General features: G+C 45.6%; 1 protein-coding gene across 6 annotated transcripts in view; it reads right to left on the bottom strand.

Moving 5' to 3' along the window:
- Positions 1-21,524, bottom strand: part of DISC1 (DISC1 scaffold protein) — a 356,419-nt gene that overhangs the window by 205,681 nt on the left and 129,214 nt on the right. For 5 of the 6 annotated variants that reach the window (XM_019419015.2, XM_019419010.2, XM_019419007.2 and 2 more), the window contains 2 exons: positions 12,825-12,879; positions 8,020-8,122 (listed from right to left, as the gene is read on the bottom strand). In XM_019419015.2, the coding sequence (XP_019274560.2) occupies positions 8,020-8,122; positions 12,825-12,879 (158 nt within the window). Of the gene's footprint in view, positions 1-8,019; positions 8,123-11,268; positions 11,998-12,824; positions 12,880-21,524 lie in introns of those variants that run through there. The other variant, XM_019419011.2, reaches the window with a different exon arrangement.

Below are 21,524 nucleotides of genomic sequence, written 5' to 3'. Positions count from 1 at the left end.
TTCGGGAAGATGAAAAAAGTTCTGGCCCTGGATGGTGGTGATGTTTGCACAATGATGTCAATGCACCTAATGCCACTAAACTGTAACTTAAAAATGGTTAAAAGGGCAAATTTTATGTGTATATTTATCTTATCATAATAAAAAGGCATCCTTTAAAAAAAAAAACAAAAAAACAAAAAGAACCTCAAGGGACATGCCATGTTCCATGGGTGGTTTTGGGAAGACCAGCCCAGAGGTGTGACTGCCTCTAGACAGGGCAGCCACGAGCACAGGGTGATGCTTTCAAATGTCCCTTCCATGGCTGGGCTCAGGGAGCCCCAACCTTTCTGCTGGGGCATATTTTCAAGCAAGAGAGGTGATGAAAAGTGAAGTGGGCACCACCTGTGTCCCCAGAGACACCAAGCAAAATATACCCCAGTGTGTAATCTCCTCTTACAAACAGTTCAGGGAGAAAAGACGCCTAAAAACAAACCAGAAAAGACTACACAGGGCAAGTGCCTGCATAGAAGCTTTGCTGGATTTATAGGAAATACATCCTCAGATACCCCTGCAACTCACAGAAAGCTCTAGAGACCGAGCGCCTTAATAAAACATGAAAGAGATCATTAATTAAAACCTGGGTCCCTTCCTTGATCCTGAGGGAAAATGCATAGTGACAGACATGTAAATTTTATATATGCAGAAAGAGTGTGAATTCCCAGAGAGACAGTTAATATCGCAACCGAAGCCATGAGAAAATGCTACACTGCCCCCGGTGAATATTTTATAAGCATTTTGGTCTCAGATCCAAGCCCATGAGGTAAATCCTGCTTGATTTAGCCCTCCTTCATTACTGAAACTGGCCAAGAGCTCTGTGATGAAAATACAGAAAAGTAAACGCTGATCCCTGAAGGGAGTCCCATCAGTGACCCCATGACCCCAATCTCTGTGACTCTAATGGGCCCTTTCCTAAATGCCACAGGAGGATTTGTGCATGTCCTGCCTTTGCCATCATCCCACACATACACCAGGCTGCTCTTCAGGAAGAGAACAGTACTTGGGCCTTCACAGAGATTTTTTAGAGAACCTGTCAAAGTCTTTTCTTCTACAAATGCCATAATTAAAAACCTCCAGGTGAGGGGCACCTGGGTGGCTCAGTCAGTTAAGAGTCTGACTCTTGATTTTGGCTCAGGTCATGATTTCAGTTTCGTGAGATCAAGCCCCTCATCGGGCTCTGCACTGACAGAGCAGAGCCTGCTTGGGATTCTCTATCTCCCTCTCTCTCTGCCCCTCTTCTCTCTCTCTCAACATAAATAAATAAATAAATATTTAAAATTAAAAAAAAAAAAAACAAAACCCAGGTTAATGCCAAAGCCAAAACTGATTTTACCCACTCTGTTCCTTCTAATTTTATGCTGTATCCTAAACTTAAATATCTCCCTCTTCTACTTCACAGTATCTCTGGGGTTTTTTTTTTTTAGGTCATTTTTTGAGAGTCTGATTTTATAGATTACAGGAATCTTGTTATAGGGATAGTCTCATTTAGCCTTCTCAACAAGCCAGGATGGGGACCTTATAATGACTGTCCCTGATTTCCAGTTGAAGAAACTAAGACCCAGAGAGTGACCTTCCCAAGGTCACAAAGTTTTGGAGTTCTAAGATTCCACAGGAGGTTACTGAATTTGAACTGGGTTCTTCCAAGGTCACCCTGATTGCTAATACAGCTCAGTAAGTCACTTGGTCAAAACGTGAAAATGTGGCCACAAATCATCCATAAAGGGAGGGAGTACAAAGGCAGCTGGAGAATGAATCCTGTAGGCTGTGTCACCCAGTCTCTAGGCCTCACGTGACTTTAGGGGGAAGCCACACACACACACACACACACACACACACACACACAGCACTTGCATAGGCCCACAGACATTTCCATCTGTAACGATCCTCCTAAAATTATTCATGTTTATGTACTCAAATTTCACCTATCCTTCTTTACTGGAAAAGAAGAAAGAAAGAAAGCCAGTGCTGAAAATCATCAAACTCCAAAAGTAATAGAGTCCTGCATCTTTTTTCTGGCACAACGCCATATCTTTTGGGGAATGCCAAGCTCAAGTACACATGATTGTAACAGCTTGAGAAAGCGTAGTACCTGGTGAGAGGCTGAATATACAAACAGATAATGGCCAGATCATTTCTAGAAAGAGCGCTCTGACCCACAGCCTGCAGAACCTGTCCAGGAAACGAACCCCCATATCTACAACAACCAGTCCAGGACCCAGGCTGCTATAAGGCAGGCTTGTAGGAAGCCAGGTTGCTGTTTCTAGTAACAATCCAGGAAACAAAAAAGTCACTTCTGTAACAATTGGTCCAAGATGGCAGGATTGTATTAATAACTGACAGCTTTCCTAATTTTTGTCCCTGCCTCCAACTTAGGACTAGCCAGAGAGAGCCAAACATGCCCCCTAACCAATCACACAGGCTGCTGTAAGTAGCCTGCCTCCAGTACCCCCAGCCTCCAGTCGGAGCACACCTGAAGCCTTCCCTTTTCCCCACTACAAAGCTTTCCCACTCTTCCGTCTGCCTTTGAGTCTCTACCAAAACACAGGTGATGGTGGCCGACTCCCTTGTTGTAGTAACCGCTGAAAGAGCTTTCACTTCTCATTCGGTGAGTCTTGTTTATTTCCACACTGGATAGATACCATCTTTGAAAAATCTCTGCTGGGCCTATCATCCCCTCCAGTCACTGATCTAATTTTTTTAGAGACAGCGAAATATTTTACGCTTATCTGGAAAATCTAGTTGATATCTAGATAGCCTTCCATTTAGACACCATTAGTGCAGCTAATTTTTATTCTCTGTAAAGGAAAAGTTGAATTGGATAGAACCATCGTCTAAAAAAACTGGCTTGGAGTACCATAGACATCTTGACATGCTACTTAAGAATAAATGATTATCTGAACTATTTGTTCCTTGGAAACAAATAACGGGAGGCAGGTGGGAAAGAAAACATACCACAAACTGAGGGAAGACCCAAGGGAGGTGTGAAAATGACAGATTCTGAGGATCAGCAATCAACAAATGAGGTCCATTTTTTCTTAACATAATGAGTCTCATCGACTGTCTCCCAAGGGCCAGGCATGAGGCAAAGCCCAAGAAAAACAGAGGAGAGTGACTCAACAGATGGACGCCATCAATAACAGTGGATGATGCAAGGAGAGAAAGGCTGGAGCCAGAAACTCGCACAAAATGTCAACATCAGAGCAGTATCAGAAGGGGGGCATCAGAGAGCCAGGCTTTGATCCTAGCGGAGGGGAAATGGTCACAGCATGGCAGGCCCCGTGCCAGAGGAAGACTGGGATGCTAATCAGGTTACAGAGCACAGATAGAGACAGAGCCCAGTTACAGGACCTGGGGACCCATCCAAGGACTGGGTCCCAGCAGTGGTGCAGACCCAGAGGCCAACATGCAGGAAGGATGCTTGCTGCTGAGACTTACACATGAGTACCACACTACTTAAATACCTTCTGTGTCTGGGCCTGAAAAGTCCTGGGAATTGAAGGAGCATTGAGGAGGCCACAGCTACAAGAAGGGAGGCATGCATGCAGAGGGTGGGACTGGACTGAGTTAAGGCACAGGGTTCATCCCTAGAAGCCAGCAGCCGGGCAGGGGTCCAGCGTGGTATTAAAGGAGATAGGCCCGAACTTCTGATGTTGACATCTTAACCACAGAGCCCAGATCAGCCGTACCCACCACACAAGGTGAGGGCCATCCCCTCACCTTGCCTCCCAAGCAGCAGCAGCCTAGCAAGGGGCCAAAGCAATCAATCTGTGGGGCAGAGGACAGAGTTTTCAGTGAGGGTCACAAAGAGGTTAAGAAGCCCTTGTCCAGGCTGGGCTACTCCCCCCCCCCCCCACCCTTTTTTTTAGTTCAAATTTTTATTTAAATTCCAGTTCGTTAAGGGGCACCTGGATGGCTCAGTCAGTTAAGCATCTGACTTTGGCTCAGGTCATGATCTCACAGCTCATGGGTTCGAACCCCGCATCGTACTGACAGCTCGAAGCCTGGAGCCTGCTTCATATTCTCCCTCTCTCTCTCTGCCTCTCCCCACTTACATTCTGTCTCTCTTTCAAAAATAAATAAACATTTTTAAAAAATTTCAAATTCCAGTTAGTTTACAGTTCAACACTGGTTTCAAGTGGTTCATCACTACATACAACACCCAGTGCTCATCACAAGTGCCCTCCTTAGTACCCGTCCCCCACCCACCTCCCTTTGTCAATCCCCAGTTTGTTCTCTATCACTAACAGTCTCTTGTGGTTTGTTTCCCTCTCTTTTTTTTCCTTCCCATATGTTCATCTGTTTCGGCTCCCTTGTCTGAAAGTGGATTCTCCAGCCCCAGTTGAGTCACTCTAGCTGTCCTTGCCAAGGCCTACCCAAACTGCAGATTCCTGGGCAAAATGAAAGGTCAGTGATGCTTTAAGTCACTAAATCCTGAGGTTGATTTATTACACAACAATTGATAATTGAGAACAGAGAACAGAGTTTGGCATCTGAACGCTGCTGGAACAGACCCTAAAATCTGAGGCCCTGATGCTTGCACCAGGTGGCAGGCAGAAGCCTCGACAGGCCTCGGTGCAGGCTAAAACGGAAGCAAGAAAAATATAATTGGAAGCTGGAAGAAAGGGGATCCTTGCCACGTAGTGATGGAAAGTTTGGTAACATTACCAACTGAAGGAGTATAGAAAAACTTCCTGGGGTGCCTGGGAGCCTCAGTGGGTTAGGCGTCTGACTCTTGATTTCGACTCAGGTCATGATCTCATGGTTTGTGAGATCAAGCCCCAAGGCAGGCTTGCATTGGCAGCACAGAGCCTGCTTGGGATTCTCTCTCTCCTTTTCTCCCTGCCCCTCGCCCCCCTCTTGCACACACACACTCTGTCTAAATAAAAATAAATAAATAATGGGGCGCCTGGGTGGCTCAATCGGTTAAGCATCCGACTTTGGCTCAGGTCATGATCTCACAGTTCGTGGGATTGAGCCCTGTGTCAGGCTCTGTGCTGACAGCGCAGGGTCTGGAGCCTGCTTTGGATTCTGTGTCTCCCTCTCTCTGCCCCTTCCCCGCTCATGCTCTGTCTTTCTCTGTCTCTCAAAAATGAATAAACGTTTAAAAAAAATTAAAATTAATAAATAAATAAATATAAAGAAAAACTTCCTAATAAATTTAGTCATATGGCCAAGGAGACTCCAGGCAGAATGCAGACGTGCCCACTGGCTTCCTGTCACTGCCTAGGATACAGTGCAAGAAAAGAGAAGCGAGTTAAAGAATACATCGTTCAATATGAAGGTGCTAGGATTTGCTGAATCTGAAAATAAAACTACTTTCTTATTCCTAGTCTCTGGAGATAGCAAATGATTCTCGAAGGAAGAGAAGGTCTCAGTCTATAGATCAAATCAAGGGTGGGAGATCTAACATGGTGAATCATAGAAACTTTCAGACAGACACAAGGCCCCCTGGTAATCTTAAACACACTCCCAAGACCCTCTTCATTCAAGAGTGCGTCCAAGAATCCCAAGGGCTTTGCCCCTCAGCCTTCTCACAGATGGCCCAAAATGGAGGAAGGCTTCTCTTGGAGAGGTACGTCATGGCTTTTGTCTAAAGGAGTGAGGATTTGCCATTCTGAATGGACTGGAAGTGTCCTGTCAGGATCCTGAGGGAAGTGCCTTTTCCCTGCTCAGGTTCCCCCACCCCCACCCCCGCTGTGGAGTATAGCTCAAAAGGAAACAGAAACCACATTGTGTGCAGAAGACGCAAAAGAATGAGGACCACCCTGGCCCTGGCACGGCCGGTGAGGAGACCCCATTGGCTGGAAAGCCTGTTCGCCAAGGGCCTGCACTGTCATCCGGAAACAGAGAGGTAAGAAGGTAAGCTCCCATCCCAGCTAAGTCTCCGATCAGGCCTCACCGATTTTCTCAGCTGATCAAAGAACTAAGCACAAAACCCAGGCCCCATATGCAATATACCATCTCAAGAATTTTCCTCGGGATTCTAAAAAGAGATTACTCACATTTGAAAGAGGGATATCTCTGCCGCCTGAATGATACATCTCCTCCCTTGGGCTTAATAGAGACACATCCACCTGTATTCCTCAGGAAGATATATGGATTAAGAAAGGCAAAAACACTAACTCAGAAGCAAGATTGTGTTCAATCTTCTTTTTTTTCTCTTAGCAAATGGGGCCATAATTCCAAGTAAATGGCATGTGAAGCTGTTAAGAGCCAAGCCCCACATTCACATTTCGATGTTGCGCTGGTTGTAAATAATACGCCTGACTGCATCAGGAACCAAATTGCTCGTTAACTGCCAACATTAGTTGTTTAATGATCTGAATACCAGAAGATGCCAATTATTGTATTCCTTCTTAAAATGCCATTTAAAACCCATACATGTAATTATTATACCTTTTCGTTAAATTTTTATGATTCTTCTGAATCTGCTGAGCTGGAGGCTCACTCAACCTATAAAACTCAGAGAATACTTGAAGGATGCCATTACGTAACTAGATTAAAACTCCATTTGTCGGGGCACCTGGGTGGCTCTGTCAGTTAAGCATCTGACTTCGGCTCAGGTCATGATCTTGCGTTTCTGAGTTCAAGCCCCGCGTCAGGCTCTGCGCTGACAGCTCAGAGCCTGGAGCCTGCTTCAGATTCTGTCTCCCTCTCTCTCTACCCCTCCCCTGCTCATGCTCTGTCTCTGTCTCTCTCTCTCAAAAGTAAGTAAACATAAAAAAATTAATAAAAAAAAAAAAACACCTCCATTTGTCACACCTGGACTTGAGTCCCTGCTCTGCCACCACTGAGCTGACTGAGTGAACTTAACCAACAGATATACCCTCAACCTCCTGATCTGTTCACTGGGACCTCAGTATCTCTCCCACCTACCTCATACAGCTGTTGTGAACATAGAATAAAATAACAGCACACAGGAGGGGTACCTGGGTGGCTCAGTCAGTTACGGGTCTGACTCTTGGTTTCAGCTCAGGTCATGATCTCACAGTTTCATGAGTGTGAGCCCCAAGTCAGGCTCTGAGCTGACAGCATGGAGCCTGAGTGGGATTCCCTGTCTCCCTCTCTCTCTGTCCCTCCCCCACTCATGCTATCTCTGTCTCTGTCAAAATAAATAAATAAACTTAAAAAATATATAGAGGAACATTTAAAAGCATTCTTCAAATGACAGGGTAAGATACTATTTTCAGAGACTTGTGTTTTTGACCTACTAATTAATGGGAAAATATATTCCTAATAACCACCAGATTAAGGAGGGATTATGATCCACTGAGAATCCTCCAGAAATCTAATATCTCTGACTAGTATGTTGAATGATTACATCACCTTGTCTCATGTCATCGTTTTTCTCTTCCTATAGGAAGGGGCTGACCACATCCAACAAGCTTCATGGAGCCTCTGCAGCTACATAATGCTGTACAAACATCTGCTAGAATTATATGGCATGAGGATTAACTCTAGTCTCTCAACTCATAAAGAAACAGAAACTGGGGAGTCCAAAACATGGTACCTACACTGATAACTTATCTTTTATTATATGTGCCTATGTAGTTTTATTTTTTTAAGTTTATTTATTTTGAGAGAAAAAGAGCATGAGTGGGGGAGGGGCAGAGAGAAGGGGGAGAGAGAGAATCCCAAGCAGGTTCTGTCCACACTGTCAGCACAGAGCCCCGTGTGGGGCTCGAACTCATGAACCCGTGAGATCATGACCTGAGCCGAAATCAAGGTCGGATGCTTAACCGACTGAGCCACCCCGGTGCCCCTGTGTATATGCAGTTTTAAGAGTCTTATCCATCCCTTTACAAGATGGGCGTGGTGCCCATTTACTCCATGAGTTTTAGTGAAACTTCCCACAAAAGCTCTGAAACGTCCAAGTCTGATATGGGTTATGGGGAGGAGGTTACTCGAGGACGGAGCCCGGGTGTGGTGGCAGCCGTCACTACTCCGTCCAGCTGCTTCAGTGTCTGCACCGAGTTCAGTTACCTGATACGGCTAGCATTTTGGCTTCAAGCAGCGCCGGCAGTTGGATTTCAATATCATTTACTCTCTTCCTGAGAGTGCTGCAGATTCTCTCGCTCATACACACCTAGAAGGAGAGAAATGGCCATGAACCATCGTTTACTCAGGTAAAACTCAGAAAGCAATGGAGCAGCCGGCCAGAGGCTTCTGCGTCTGCAAGTAATTAAGAGGGGTGGTATAGAGTGACTGAAGGAGAGTTCTTTAAAAGCAAGCAACGTAAACAGAAAGAAGTAAAAGAGGAAAGAAGGGAGGAGGGAAGACGGAAGGAAGGGAGGGGGGAGGACTAAATAAAGTGGGCATCGGGGCCACACTTCAAGCATTAGGTCCCATACCTTCACCACATCTAAACGCAAAAATGACAAGAGTTAACACACCAAAGCGCAACCACAAACCACAATAACCTCACCACTCTGCCCACTCCCTCCTCAGGGTTACTCCCGCCTGAAATACTCTTGACCCAAGTGACTTAGCCCACTCACACCCTTCCGGCCTCTGCTCACACACTGCCTGGGAAGAAAGGCCCGGCTGATGAGCCATGTACGATGGCAACCCCCTCAAGCCTCCCGTCTTCACCCTGCATGATGGTTTTCCATAGTGACTTCTCCAGCTGACACTATTTGTTTCTGTGCCTCAGTTTTTCTAGAATCTCTGTCCCCTAGGATGCAAGCTCTCTGTGAGCAGGGACTTTGCTCTGTGTCTGGTACACAGTAAACAGTAAGTAAAGGTGCACAGCAATTGAGATCAAGGGCAGAGTGGCAGGCTAATTACTAGTAGATGTTGTCTAATGAAACTTGAAGGGCAGATAGTTGCTGGCAAGTCATATTTGAAAAATAGACAAGGAGACCTCAATGAGCTCTATAAGTTTTATTATGTATTTTTCCAGGATGCTCCAAACACTTCCTATGTTCTTTCTTTGCTCTTTCAAAAACAGCAAAAATGTTAAATCTCACATTCCTTTTCCAAATGTCTTAGGTTATCTTTTACTTTCTTTGAAACTGAAACATCACATTTCTTTTCTTTTATTTAAAGCGAAACCCCAGGACGCCGGGGTGGCTGAGTCGGTTAAGCATCTGACTTCGGCTCAGGTCGTGATCTCATGGTTCATGAGTTCGAGCCCCGTGTCAGGCTCTGTGCTGATAGCTCAGAGCCTGGAGACTTCTTCAGATTCTGTGTCTCCCTCTCTCTCTGCCCCTCCCCTGCTCACACTCTGTCTCTCCCTCTCTCTCAAAATAAATAAACATTAAAAAAATAAAAAGCAAAAACTCCATATTCAATTGATATCTACACTCAGATAAGTGAGCTACCTAGAAAAACATCCAGTTCAACAAAAGCACACAGCTCAGTTGAATAACAATGAACATGTGTACAGAGACATTTTGGGTGTTCCACAAAGGATGTTACCTAGAAACGTCCCCCTCTTCTTGCTAAAAATCTGATTCCATTCAAAGACTAAAATTAACCCACTTGGGTTCACAGAGCCCAGAGAAAATACAAAATTTAATTTCCCCAGAAGAATCTAGATCTTGCTAGATACCATCGACTTTAATTGTTGTGCTTATCTTAGACTTAAATTGAAATTATTTTTGGAATCAAAGCAGACCTCACCCATCCTGCCTAAAACATTATACTATTTCTTTCATGGCCTTAAATATGTTCTTTTCCATAAGCAGCTGTAATTTCCCAGATCTCTTTATAAAACTCATTCTCTGATGAAGGCGACAGCGTGGTGGCCTCCACACCAAAGCTGGAATCAGCGGGGATGAGCGTCCCCATGTCCCAAGTGATTAATTCCTAGACCCTCACGGTGGTCCTGACATTTGTCAGGAAGTCAGAACTGGTTCTTAAAAAGAAGATGCTCTGGATTCCTCCTCCCAGCACCCGGTCTCAGGTTGGCCCAGTGCCCGACGATGGCTCATCCCTTTCCATCCATCTAAGAATGTCATCGGAGGTCCGAGAACACTGCTGCTAAGTCCGTAACACGTGCCGTAATTCTTATGTCTCATCCAAAGTCCGTCCAGTCTTTCTGATTTTGGTAGCAGTTTCTGCTAATCATAATTGGGCCAGTTTCTCCTTTGTTGAGCAAACCTATTCTTCAAGCTGTCACTATTAATATGAAACAGCTTCTCTAAATCTTATTAAATTGCAATGTACCTTCTTTCAGGCACTGCTGGATGTAATCGAATATCTACCAATCTCCAGCTATTCCATTTATTTCCAACTATTTCTTCCATCTCATTTATCCTTTAATTACCTGGTGTGGGTAACCGTTAGAGTCAAAGGAATGTAATGAATGAAGGAAGGCCCCATCTCTCTTTGGGGGAGGAATCAAAACAATATCAGGTCTATGTGTCTAACATACTGAAGGAAGAAAACTGGGCCAAGCTGCAATTTTTACCTCAAGGTCTTGAGTCAGTCGAGTCCAGAGTGCAAAGTTGTTTTTTTGTGACTGAGCAGTTTTGTTTCAATTCCGTGTGGACTCATCTATGCCCCCCCACACACACACAATCATGGCTGTGTGCACGTACACACCCACCTATACACACATACACGCCCCGGAAAATCTGCATCTCCTTTTAATTTCCAGATAAAATTGGACCCTGAGGAACTCATTACCAAATAGAGCTTTCAGATTTACACTTTAAAATCTTAGATATGAATTCCTTAATCTTATGGAAAAGCAAGGGAATTATAAGTTTTTTTGTCAGTGCGTGAGAGCAAGTATGCAAACAAAGCCAATCACTTTCAGCATTTGGGCAAATCCAAGAGCTTTCACAGTAGCTGGAGATTATCAACAAATCCTACTATCATGTGCATATGTCAATATGTGTGTGCACAGTATAAAATGTCCCGTAAAACACACTCATACATAAACACTATGTGTATTTTGTCATTGGCACACCTGCATGCTCACTGCTGGGGCAGGGACTCGTTCAGATTACACACAGCATGTTCCAATACTCAATAAGCCCAAACACTGGAGTGATTCCACCTTTTAATTCTGGGCAAAAATTAGGATGCACCTGGGGCGCCTAGGTGGCTCAGTCGGTTGAGCGTCTAACTCTTGATTTCGGCTCAGGTCAAGATCCCAGCATCATGGGATCGAGTCCTGAACTGAGCTCCACACGGAGTGTGGAGCCTGCTGAAGATCCTCTCTCTCTCTTTCTTTCTCTCTCTCTGCCCCTCTGCCCCTTCCCCCCACTAGTGCTTGCTCTCTCGCTCTCTAATTAATTAATTAATTAAAAGAAATTAGGATGCACCTGATAAATGGCACATATTTACATCAGAAAATCCAGGAGAAGGAATCCTCCTACCCCCTGCCCCGTGCAGGAAGCTGGGGCCTCTCCTCACCTCCCCAGTGGCTCCCCCTGGAGGTCACCTGGCAAACATCCATAGAACATGAACACTAGTAGGCAACATCACCGAAACATACAAGGTACGCCCTCTAGCACTTTCCCTGCTGCTTCACGTGACAACGTGGGTAAACCGAGCCAGTCTCCCTTGAGCAGGAAAGAAGGTCTCTCAGCACATACAGTATGAGAACACATGATAAAAGCCCTTTACCAGAGTCCTACCAGGGGGATTCAGCTCCTGGTGTGGCTCCCAATAAAGCAGTGCCTCAAATTTCATCTTGCTCTTCTCCAGGCAAACCTTCTGGCAGGACATAACCACCCATCAAACCACTGCTGTGTGATTTTGTAGCAAAACCATTTCATGGTTTTTGGTTTGGCTTTAGTTTTGGATTTTTTTTGTTGTATTTTTGTTTGTTTGTTTGTTTGGTTGGTTGGTTGGTTGGTTGGTTGGTTTCTGGAAACAGACACAAAAACTGAAAAAAAGAGAGCCAGAATAATTGTGGACACTTCTGCCGACAACACAGCCCCAGTCTCAGCTCAGCTGTGGTGATCTGTGAGCCCCTTGGCAGGTCTTCCTGACCTCCCCTGAGCACTGAAAATGAAAAAAAAACCATTTCTTCCAGGACAGTGGATTCTCATCTGCTTTGCTCTTTGCTCTGAAACCCATTCTTTTTACATCCTGGTCATCTCATAACCACCCCTGGCTCCCAGACTTAACACAAATAATTAACAATTCCTACCCAGTTCTGTGCCACACGTGTAGTAGTTCACAGAGTAATTGATCCTTCTCGGTCACATATAACTATCTCTGCAGGGAAGGATTCTGTTTTGTAAACTGTGGTTACCCTAACTAACCACGACATTGACTATTTAATTGACTGTGTGCTCCCAGGGAATAATGCAGGAGTATGCTCTCTCCACACCAACTGAAGGCCTGATATGAAGTACACGTGGCAGTGAAAATGGGCAAAATGACTCTGAACTCAACTTAAAAATTTAGAACATAAACACCTACTACGCCTTTTCCAAACTTGTTTGTGCAGATCCCTGAACCCTGTCCTCCTGGAAGAAAAGCAATTGATTTCTTGGATTACTCCCATCCCCAAAGCCTCTTCATGCAAAAGCATTTGAGGGTACCCAGAAGCACTCATTTCTGTCCCCTAACACTGACAGTTCCTGGTGAAGCAAAGGCCAAACCAATCAATCACTGGGGGACCACAAGCCAGGACCCCCACCACAGAGCAGCCCTCGCTCCCGGCTGTTTGGCCTCATCACCTGGCCTGTAGGATGGCTTTGTAAAGTCTACACTTCTTGTGGAGCCATCAGCTAGACACAGAACTTCATGTGAGCTTGATATCACATAAGTTGAAAGATAACTTCAGAGACTTCTTTAGAAAGTGGGCACAGAAAGGTACTTACCTTAGCGGTGAGTTCCTTCAGTGACAAGTTGAGGGTTTTTATCCGTTCCCGGAGGCTGGAAGAATTAGAAAGAAGACATTGGTCTTCTTGGGATCATAGTTCAATACCACCAAATATAGGAACACGGTGAAACAGTGAGCCTTCCGTCAGCCCAAAGACTCAACAACAGTGGGAAACATGATGCCAGATTGGTTCCATTTGACTGTGGAATTAACATGTTGCTAGGAAGCAGATTTCTCCTCCCTAATTACGCTCTACTTTGGCTAGTACTAAAATCTGTTATTTCCATAGTGCACATCTCCATACTGCATAGATAGGGTGAAGGAACAACCCAGATGTGCTCCTCCTAGCAGGAAAGAATGAAAATGTACACAGGATGGTCTACACAGGGTAGCATTTCACAGGCAGTAATCAAATATGATCTATTCAGCTACACTGTGCAATCCAACAACTATGCACAGAGCACTGTGTTTAGCAGTGAGGTGGAACATATAGGAGATACTTGTATTTAAAGGACATCTGACATAAATTATCCTCACTCTCTTTAGGCTTATCCCTTCTTCTTTTTTCTCCTAAGCACTATCCACCTTGACACTTCTGTTATTCAGGTAATTTCTCTCTACCCCCACAGGAATATAAATTCCACCACCGCAGCAACTGTCAGTTGGGTTCACACCCGTATCCTCAATGCTTAAAACAATTCCTGCAGCGTATAAGCAGGCATTCATTTGAGACATGCAGAATGAATAAATGAACGAAGGAATGAATGAAACTAAGTATCAGACCTTATTTCCAATGTCGTTACCAAAAGAGAGGAAGTACACCCAGACAATCAACTCCAATATAAAACAAGATGAAAAATTACTATTGAAAATAGAAATCCAGTGTTAGGGGGCGCCTGGGTGGCTGTCGGTTAAGCATCCGACTTCAGGTCAGATCATGATCTTGCCATTCTGAATTCAAACCCTACATCCGGCTCTGTGCTGACAGCTCAGAGTCTGAAGCCTGTTTCAGATTCTGTGTCTCCCTCTCTCTTTGCCCCTCCCCTGCTCACACTCTGTCTCTCTCTCTCTCTCAAAAATAAACTAAGAAAAAAAAGAAAGAAATTAAGAAAGAAAGAAAGAAAGAAAGAAAGAAAGAAAGAAATCCAGTAGGATCAAACTGTTACGTAAAGACTGTCACAGGCAGATACCGTCTCCAAGGGCACAGTGGAGACAGTAAGTTAGGTAGCGATTTAGGAAAATAAGTGATTAGGTGGAAAGCTTCCTGGAAGAGGCAGAAAGTGAACTGGGCCTCAGGGGGAAAAGGGAAGGATGAAACTCCAGGGAAAGGATGAGGCCAGCTGGACCATACGGTTCACAGAGGTGAACTGTGATGGATGAGAAGGGGAAAGACTGTTTCTAAAGGGAGGGAGGAGGGGCAAGGACAGAAGGGGAGAAGTCTGCCTGCATCTGAAATGTGTGCTTACTCGTTTAGGAAAATAAGTGGGGGAAACGCTAATGTTTGTTTAATCTCAGTGGTGGGTAAATGAGTGTATGTTACATTTTCCAATGTATTTAAAATATTTACAGTCAAAACAATCCTTAAAGGAATATCAGGGACTGGCTCTAGTCAATACTGAAGGCCAGGCGAAGAAGTTCTGAGCTTTATTCCACAGGCAGTGGGAAATTACTCCAGTTTTGAGCAGGAGAGCAATAAGAAAGAAATGGGGCTTTTCAGGAAAATTAATTGGGCAGCACTGTGAGAGGGGGTTTGGAGGGAACACTGAACGGGCCAAACCAGGCAGGCACCTTCAGCAGAAACCCAGCTGTGAAGCCGAAGGGCGGGCACAGAGCATGGAAGTCAGGAAGGAAAGGAAGGCCTGGACCCTTTCATTACGTTGATGCTGAAAAGCATAAGCTCTGGAGCTTTTTGCTCATCATTCATTCATTCATTCATTCACATACTCATTAATTCTTTCAATATCTACTGGGCTCCTAGCAAGTTAGGAACTTGGAGCATAAAGACATGGTTCCTGCCCTCAACAGCTCACTGCTTCTCAACAGTAGCCAAAAAAGAAAAAGAAAAAAATTAAAGAAAAAAAAGTTACAGGTACTAGAAGAGCAAAATGGTGAGCTGCAAAAGTGAGAAGGTCAGGTTTCCTGGGGTGTGTGGGGGGGTGGGGGGTTGGCGTTCGAAACAGCTGCTGCAGCAGGGGTCGCAAACGATGACAGGCAGGTTGCCAGTCTGCCTGCCTGCTGCTGTTCTTCGGCTGTAAGAACTGGTTTTGAAAGTTGTCGCCTCCACCATCTGTGACTTCTGAGTACAAGCAAGTTAGTGCCCACTGCAAATGCCCTAGAAGTGGGGCAGGCCCATTCTAAACAAGTCGTCCCCACTTTAGACCTCCGTCCAGCAGAGGAGGGGCGCCCAGGCCAGCCGGGGTCGGAGGAGAGCTGACAAACAGCAGGGCACCAGGCAGCAGAGTTTTCTGAATCCAGGAGTCACGATGTGACAAAAATCGGTGTGGGAACGGTGGGAAGGCGCATGTGGAATCCTCCCTGGAGAATTCTAGCCGACTGGATGCAGACTGGCTCTTCTGAAGGGAGGTAAGTTTGGGTGGCATGCTAACACAGAGGGCAGGGAGAAGATGCCCCTTGAGATGCTGGGGAGAGAAGGGCAGAGGGTGCCAAAGATGTGCCTGGACCGATTCTGCCTGATTCCAGAGGCAGCACCAGCTTCCTGCTGCTAATGTCGCTGTCCGAACTTCAAACTTGCCGAGGGCGGAGATGCACTTTCCCTCTCCAGGCTCATGGGAGCCCATTCAACTAATAACTTTTCAGCAAACGGTTCACCACGAAATTGATGCTGTGTGAGCATTTAATAGTATTTTATAAGGAGGTGTTCCCAGCCACACACACAGACCAGTTCATGCATTAACAATGAAGACAGATAGGTATCGGGTCCACCTGCTGACCCTGAAAATGTAGCTGACCAAGAGGCAGTGCCTTTAGCTACTGCTCAATAGGTCAAGCACTAGCCTTCCAGGGGTTGACACAGTTCGTTGGTCTTGGCTCAGCTCTGGTCCTATCCCAGAAAGAAGATGAGTCTCCTCTCAAATATCCATGTTAGAGCAGGGAGGCAGTGATGCGGATAATTGAATGCATTGTTTCATATTTGATTTGATTTATATTTAATTTATTTAATTTATGCTGTATTGCTTTTTGCAGTAGATTTACCTCCCTAATTATGTTTTGCTCAGGCTAATATTAACATTGGTTGCATCCCTGGGGATGAACGCAATGAAATGAAAGCAATGGGGGGGACAGAAGAATATGAATAATCTACACTCCAGGCTAGTGGTTTTCAAGCTATTTTTAGTAGCAGAACTCTTTCCAACAAATGTTACATAGAACCATAATATATAAAACACGCAACAGGAGATCCGTTCTGATTGAGGGTGGGTGTCTGGCCTGGGGTACAAACGATGTCACAATGACCCCACACACTTAGTGTTCTACCATCACACTGTGGCCCCTGAGCCAGGATTCCAGGAGCAGGAATTCAAATTGAAAACCACCAAATTAGAGAAGTTAAATGTTTGCAAACAAGAGTTACATGTACCTCAATGATTAAACCTCATCCCCATGTTTGTTTCAAGCTTGTATACTGTTAATGACATTAAGAACTGTCTTCTCAGCTCCAATTACACTGTATCCTAGAAGCACATATACCGTCTCCACAAACAACGTTTTAACAAACACACGAGACCTCACTTACTCAAATGTATCTTTTGTTCAAAGCAGCTACGCTAGGAATAGGAGCGCCAAACATTTATTGAGCGCTTACTACGTACCAGGCACTTCTCCATATTCCTCACACACATTAGCATTTTAAATTCTCACAACTCCGTGAAGTAGGTACTATAACATCTACATTTTCAGACAAGAAAACTCAAAGAGAGATGTAAGTACCTTTCCCAGGGTTAACCAGCTGGTAAATGGGTCAATGATGACCCAAGCAGTTCCGCTGTCTATTCTCCTGACCGCTAGCTAACTTAACCCGTACCACCTCTCCTGGAAGCCGTTGTACTTATTCAAACATGCTCTCATTGTCCAGACTGGCGTTTAGAATCCTACTTTATTATTTTTTTATTTTTTTAATGTTTATTTTTGAGAGGGAGACAGAGCACGAGTGGGGAAGGGGCAGAGAGAGAGGGAGACACAGAATCTGAAGCAGGCTCCAGGCTCTGAGCTGTCAGCACAGAGCCTGACGCTGGGCTCGAACCGACAAACTATGAGATCATGACCTGAACCGAAGTCGGGTGCTTAACGCACTGAGCCCCTAGAATCCTATTTCAGAATTACGTTAAATTGACAATACAATCAATATCATGATTTGTGAATGCACATTATTCTTCACTCACAAACTGGTGTTTAAATCAAATGACCAAAATTCACCTTCAACACATGAAGCCTCAGAAAAATCAAGACTGCTGGCAAGAATGTGCTGCAGAGAAAGCAGATCAGGGGCAGATGGGTCCGGAGCTAGTGGTGGCAAAGGGAAATCGAGGGCAAGGAGGTCAGTTTTGAGTGGACTGTGTTCCCCGCACCCCAATTCATTAGTTGGTGTCCTCATCAAGGACTTTATTTAGAGACATGGTCTTTACAGAGGCGATCAAGTTAAAGCAAGGTCATTAGGGTGGGCCCTAATCCAGCATGCCTGGTGTCCTTATGAAAAGGGAGAATTCAGATACAGACAGACACACACAGAGAGGTGACCATGTGAAGACACAGGGAGAAGACAGCCATCAAAAAGTCAAGGAGAGAGGCCTCACAAGAAACTGAAACTGCCAACACCTTGATCTTAGACTTCTAGCTTCCAGAATAGTGAGACAGTGGATTTCGGTTATTTAAGCTGCCCAGTGTGTGTCATACCTTGTTCAAGTCGCCCAAGAAACCTAACACAGGCGGGATTTTCAATTTTCAACTGAAATTAACACACAATGAATCATATGTATTATTAAGATCATACATACTGGGTCCAACATGAAAAAAGTCACTTCCTTATGTAGCAGCAGGCAGACAGCAGACAACATGATATCTCTTTTGTTTGCTTCAGATTAACAAATGGCTTCATGCTCTTTTTTTAAGAAGTTTAAAAAAAAATTTAATGTTTATTTTTTTAATTTTTTAATGTTTATTTATTTATTTTAATATTATTTATTTTTGAGAGACAGAGTGTGAGTGGGGGAGGAAGAGAGAGAGAGAGAGAGGGAGACACAGAATGTGAAGCAGGCTCCAGGCTCTGAGCTGTCAGCACAGAGCCCGATGTGGGGCTCGAACCCAGGAACCACGAGATCATGACCGGAGCCAAAGTCGGATGCTCAACCGACTGAACCACCCAGGGTGCTCCAGTATTTATTTATTTTTGAAAGAGACAACAAGAGAGAGAAAGAGAGTGGGGAAGGGGCAGAGAGAGAGAGGGAGACACAGAATCCGAAGCAGGCTCCAGGCTCCCAACTGTCCGCACAGAGCCCGACGTGGGGCTCGAACCCAGGAACTGCAATATCATAACCGGAGCCAAAGTCGGACGCTTAACCGACTGAGCCACCCAGGCTCCCCAAGACAGTTTCATTTTCAACCCACCCAAGTGGCAGACCGAGAGAGGTTACAGCAACAGACATATGCAGGATGTGAATGTTCTCATTGGTAGCGTGGTAACTACGGGGTTGAGGGGCAGCCGTAAGAAAATTTCACATAAGAATGCCTTTGATTTAAAAAAAAAAAAAAAAAAAAAGATTAGGAAACCACTGGGTTAGTACAGGAGCTCACAAATAAATGCCTGAGCTTCAGGTTAGGGATGGAAAGGGGCTCCCTGAAACACTCCTGCAATATCACGGGAATGCTACTGCAAAAATATCAGTAATAAAATATCAGTGTCAAAAATATCAGTAATAAAACATTCAGTTTGGGGAGAGACAGATTGCTTTTCAGCAATAACTAGAAGGGGAAAGGGAATGGGAGTCAATCGTGGTGACTAATCTAAACAGTACAAGCCAAGACTGGTCAAGGGCCAGAAGGAGGCGTGTGCGGGAGACCCTCAGCCCAGTAATCTGGGTTCGATGACTCAGGGTGAGGAACAGTTCTAAGGAAGAACCACCTGTGCCGCTGCCACTCTGGCCCGTGGACACCGCCTGTGAAATGCCGCAAAGGCCTGTGAACTGGTCCCCGCTCCGCCCTCACCACTGATCAGCTCAGATCCTGCTCCCGTACACCCAGGGAAAGCCGAGGACCAACGCAGCCGCCTGCCACCAAATCTCTGACCGCCTCTCCCACAAGGTCCACTTCGCTGGCTCTGCCCCGCCACAGAGGCCTGACAGCTCCTCCAGTCCGCCCTGGCGGGGGTAGGGTGCAGGCCCCTCTGTCTGGACGCTCCCGCTGCCCCCTTCCATCTTACCCCCTCAGTGAGCCCAGCCTGACTACTCCATGTCAGATTGCAAATTCACATCCTCTCCTGTTTCCTCAACAACAGCATTCACTACCTCCTAACCCACTGTGCGGTCTACTTAGTTATTATGTTTATTGTTTCTGCCTTCTCCCGCTAGAAAGAAAGCTGCACAGGCGCAATGATCTTCTGTGGATGGCACATAGTGGGTGCTCGATATTTGCTCCCTGGGTGCTAATCACCTTCTTGTCTTCTTCCTAAGGAATACAGTAGTCCCTGCCTTGTTTGTGGTCCACCTTCCACGGTTCTAGTCACCGGTGGTCAACCAGTCTGGAAGCAGGCGACGCTCCTTCCGAGGTCTCGTCAGAAGGTCAATAGTACACTAACTGCTATGTCACAACACCTCCATCACCCGCCTCACTTCATCCCATCACGGAGGCATGTTTTCATGTCACGTCATCACAAGAAGGGGTGAGTATAGTACAAGAAGATATTCTGAGCGAGAGACCACGCACACATAACTTTTATCACAACACATGGTATAATTGTTCCATTTTATTATTAGTTATTGTTGTTCATTATTAGTTATTGTTGTTAATTTATAACTTAAACTTTATCATAGGTATGTATGTAGAGGAAAAAACACAATATATGTGGGGCTCAGTGATACCCACGGTCTCAGGCATCCACTGGGTGTCTTGGGACGCATCCCCATGGATAAGGGGGGCCGTGGTAGGTGAGGCCTCGTGGGAACCCTCACCTCTCTCAGAGGCACCGTCAAAGCAGGACGGTGGGAGGTTCCACCTCTGTCCTCACTTCCACTACAGTCCCAGCATCAGTGAAGATTAAAGGCCATGACTGATCTTGACTGTCCTGCTGTAGGTGGAGCTTTATATGAGGAAGAAGAGGTTTAAAACCCAGCGTCTAGGGGCACCTGGGTGGCTCAGTCGGTTGGGTGTCTGACTTCAGCTCAGGTCATGATCTCGCGGTTTGTGAGTTCGAGCCCCGCGTCGGGCTCTATGCTGACAGCTCAGAGCCTGGAGCCTGCTTCGGATTCTGTGTCTCCCTCTCTCTCTGTCCCTCCCCCACTCATGCTCATTCTCTCTCTCTCTCTCAAAAATAAATAAACATCAAAAAAAAAAAAAATGGGGCGCCTGGGTGGCTCAGTCGGTTGAACGTCCAACTTCAGCTCAGGTCATGATTTCACAGTTCATGGGTTCGGGCCCCATGTCGGGCTCTGAGCTGTCAGCACAGAGCCTGGAGCCTGCTTCGGATTCTGTGTCTCCCTCTCTCTCTGTCCCTCCCCGGCTCATGCTCATTCTCTCTCTCTCTCTCTCTCTCTCTCTCTCTCTCTCTCTCTCTCAAAAATAAATAAACATTAAAAAAAATGGGGCGCCTGGGTAGCTCAGTCGGTTGAACGTCTGACTTTGGCTCAGGTCATGATCTCCCGGCTCGTGGGTTCAAGCCCCATGTTGGGCTCTGTGCTGACAGCTCAGAGCCTGGAACCTGCTTTGGATTCTGTGTCTCCCGCTCTCTCTCTCTCTGCCCCTTCCCCACTTGTGCTCTGTCTCTCTCTATCAAAAATAAATGTAAAAAAAAAAATTTTAAACCCAGTGTCTTTTCGTTAAGATCTCCATCTCTTAGAACTCTTCCTAAATTCCATCTCTTAGAACTCTTGCTCTGTTTGACTTGTATCTTTTGGATAGTTTCTTTTCATCGACTATGTATGGGCTGTACAGTTTTCCACAAAAATTCATATCTTGAAGTCCTAACCCCCACCCCCCCCCACACACACATCTCAGAATGTGACCTTATTTGCAAATAGGATCATTGCAAATGTACTTAGTTAAGAGGAGCCTGTTAAGGGGGGCCCTGCTCCACTATAACTGGTATCCTTATAAAAAGGGGAAATTTGGACTCAAAAACACATACAGGAGGACAGTAGGGAGAGACACAGGAGAAGAACATCACCTACAAGCCAAGGAGAGAGACTTGGAACAGATCCTCCCCTCAAGGCCCTCAATAGGGCCAGCCCTGCCCATACCTTGATCTTGGACACCTAAGCACATAAACGTCTCTGATTAGGCCACCCACCTGCGGTCCTTTGTTACGGCAGCCCTAACACACTCATGCACACTGGCATGGGGAGGGGGACGTGTGGAGAGCCAGAAGGCTGGAATGACGGACCAGGGCTGTGCAAAGGGCACCCAGAGGTCTCAGCCTGGAGCCTGTCTCCAGCCAATGCAAATAAGTCCTCTCTGCGGCCGAGCTGCCAAG

This window comes from Panthera pardus, unplaced genomic scaffold (assembly GCF_024362965.1).
Source record: "Panthera pardus isolate Hobbes unplaced genomic scaffold, ASM2436296v1 HiC_scaffold_22, whole genome shotgun sequence".
Classification (NCBI taxonomy): Eukaryota; Metazoa; Chordata; class Mammalia; order Carnivora; family Felidae; genus Panthera; species Panthera pardus.
This window is presented reverse-complemented; position numbering and strand designations above follow the sequence as displayed.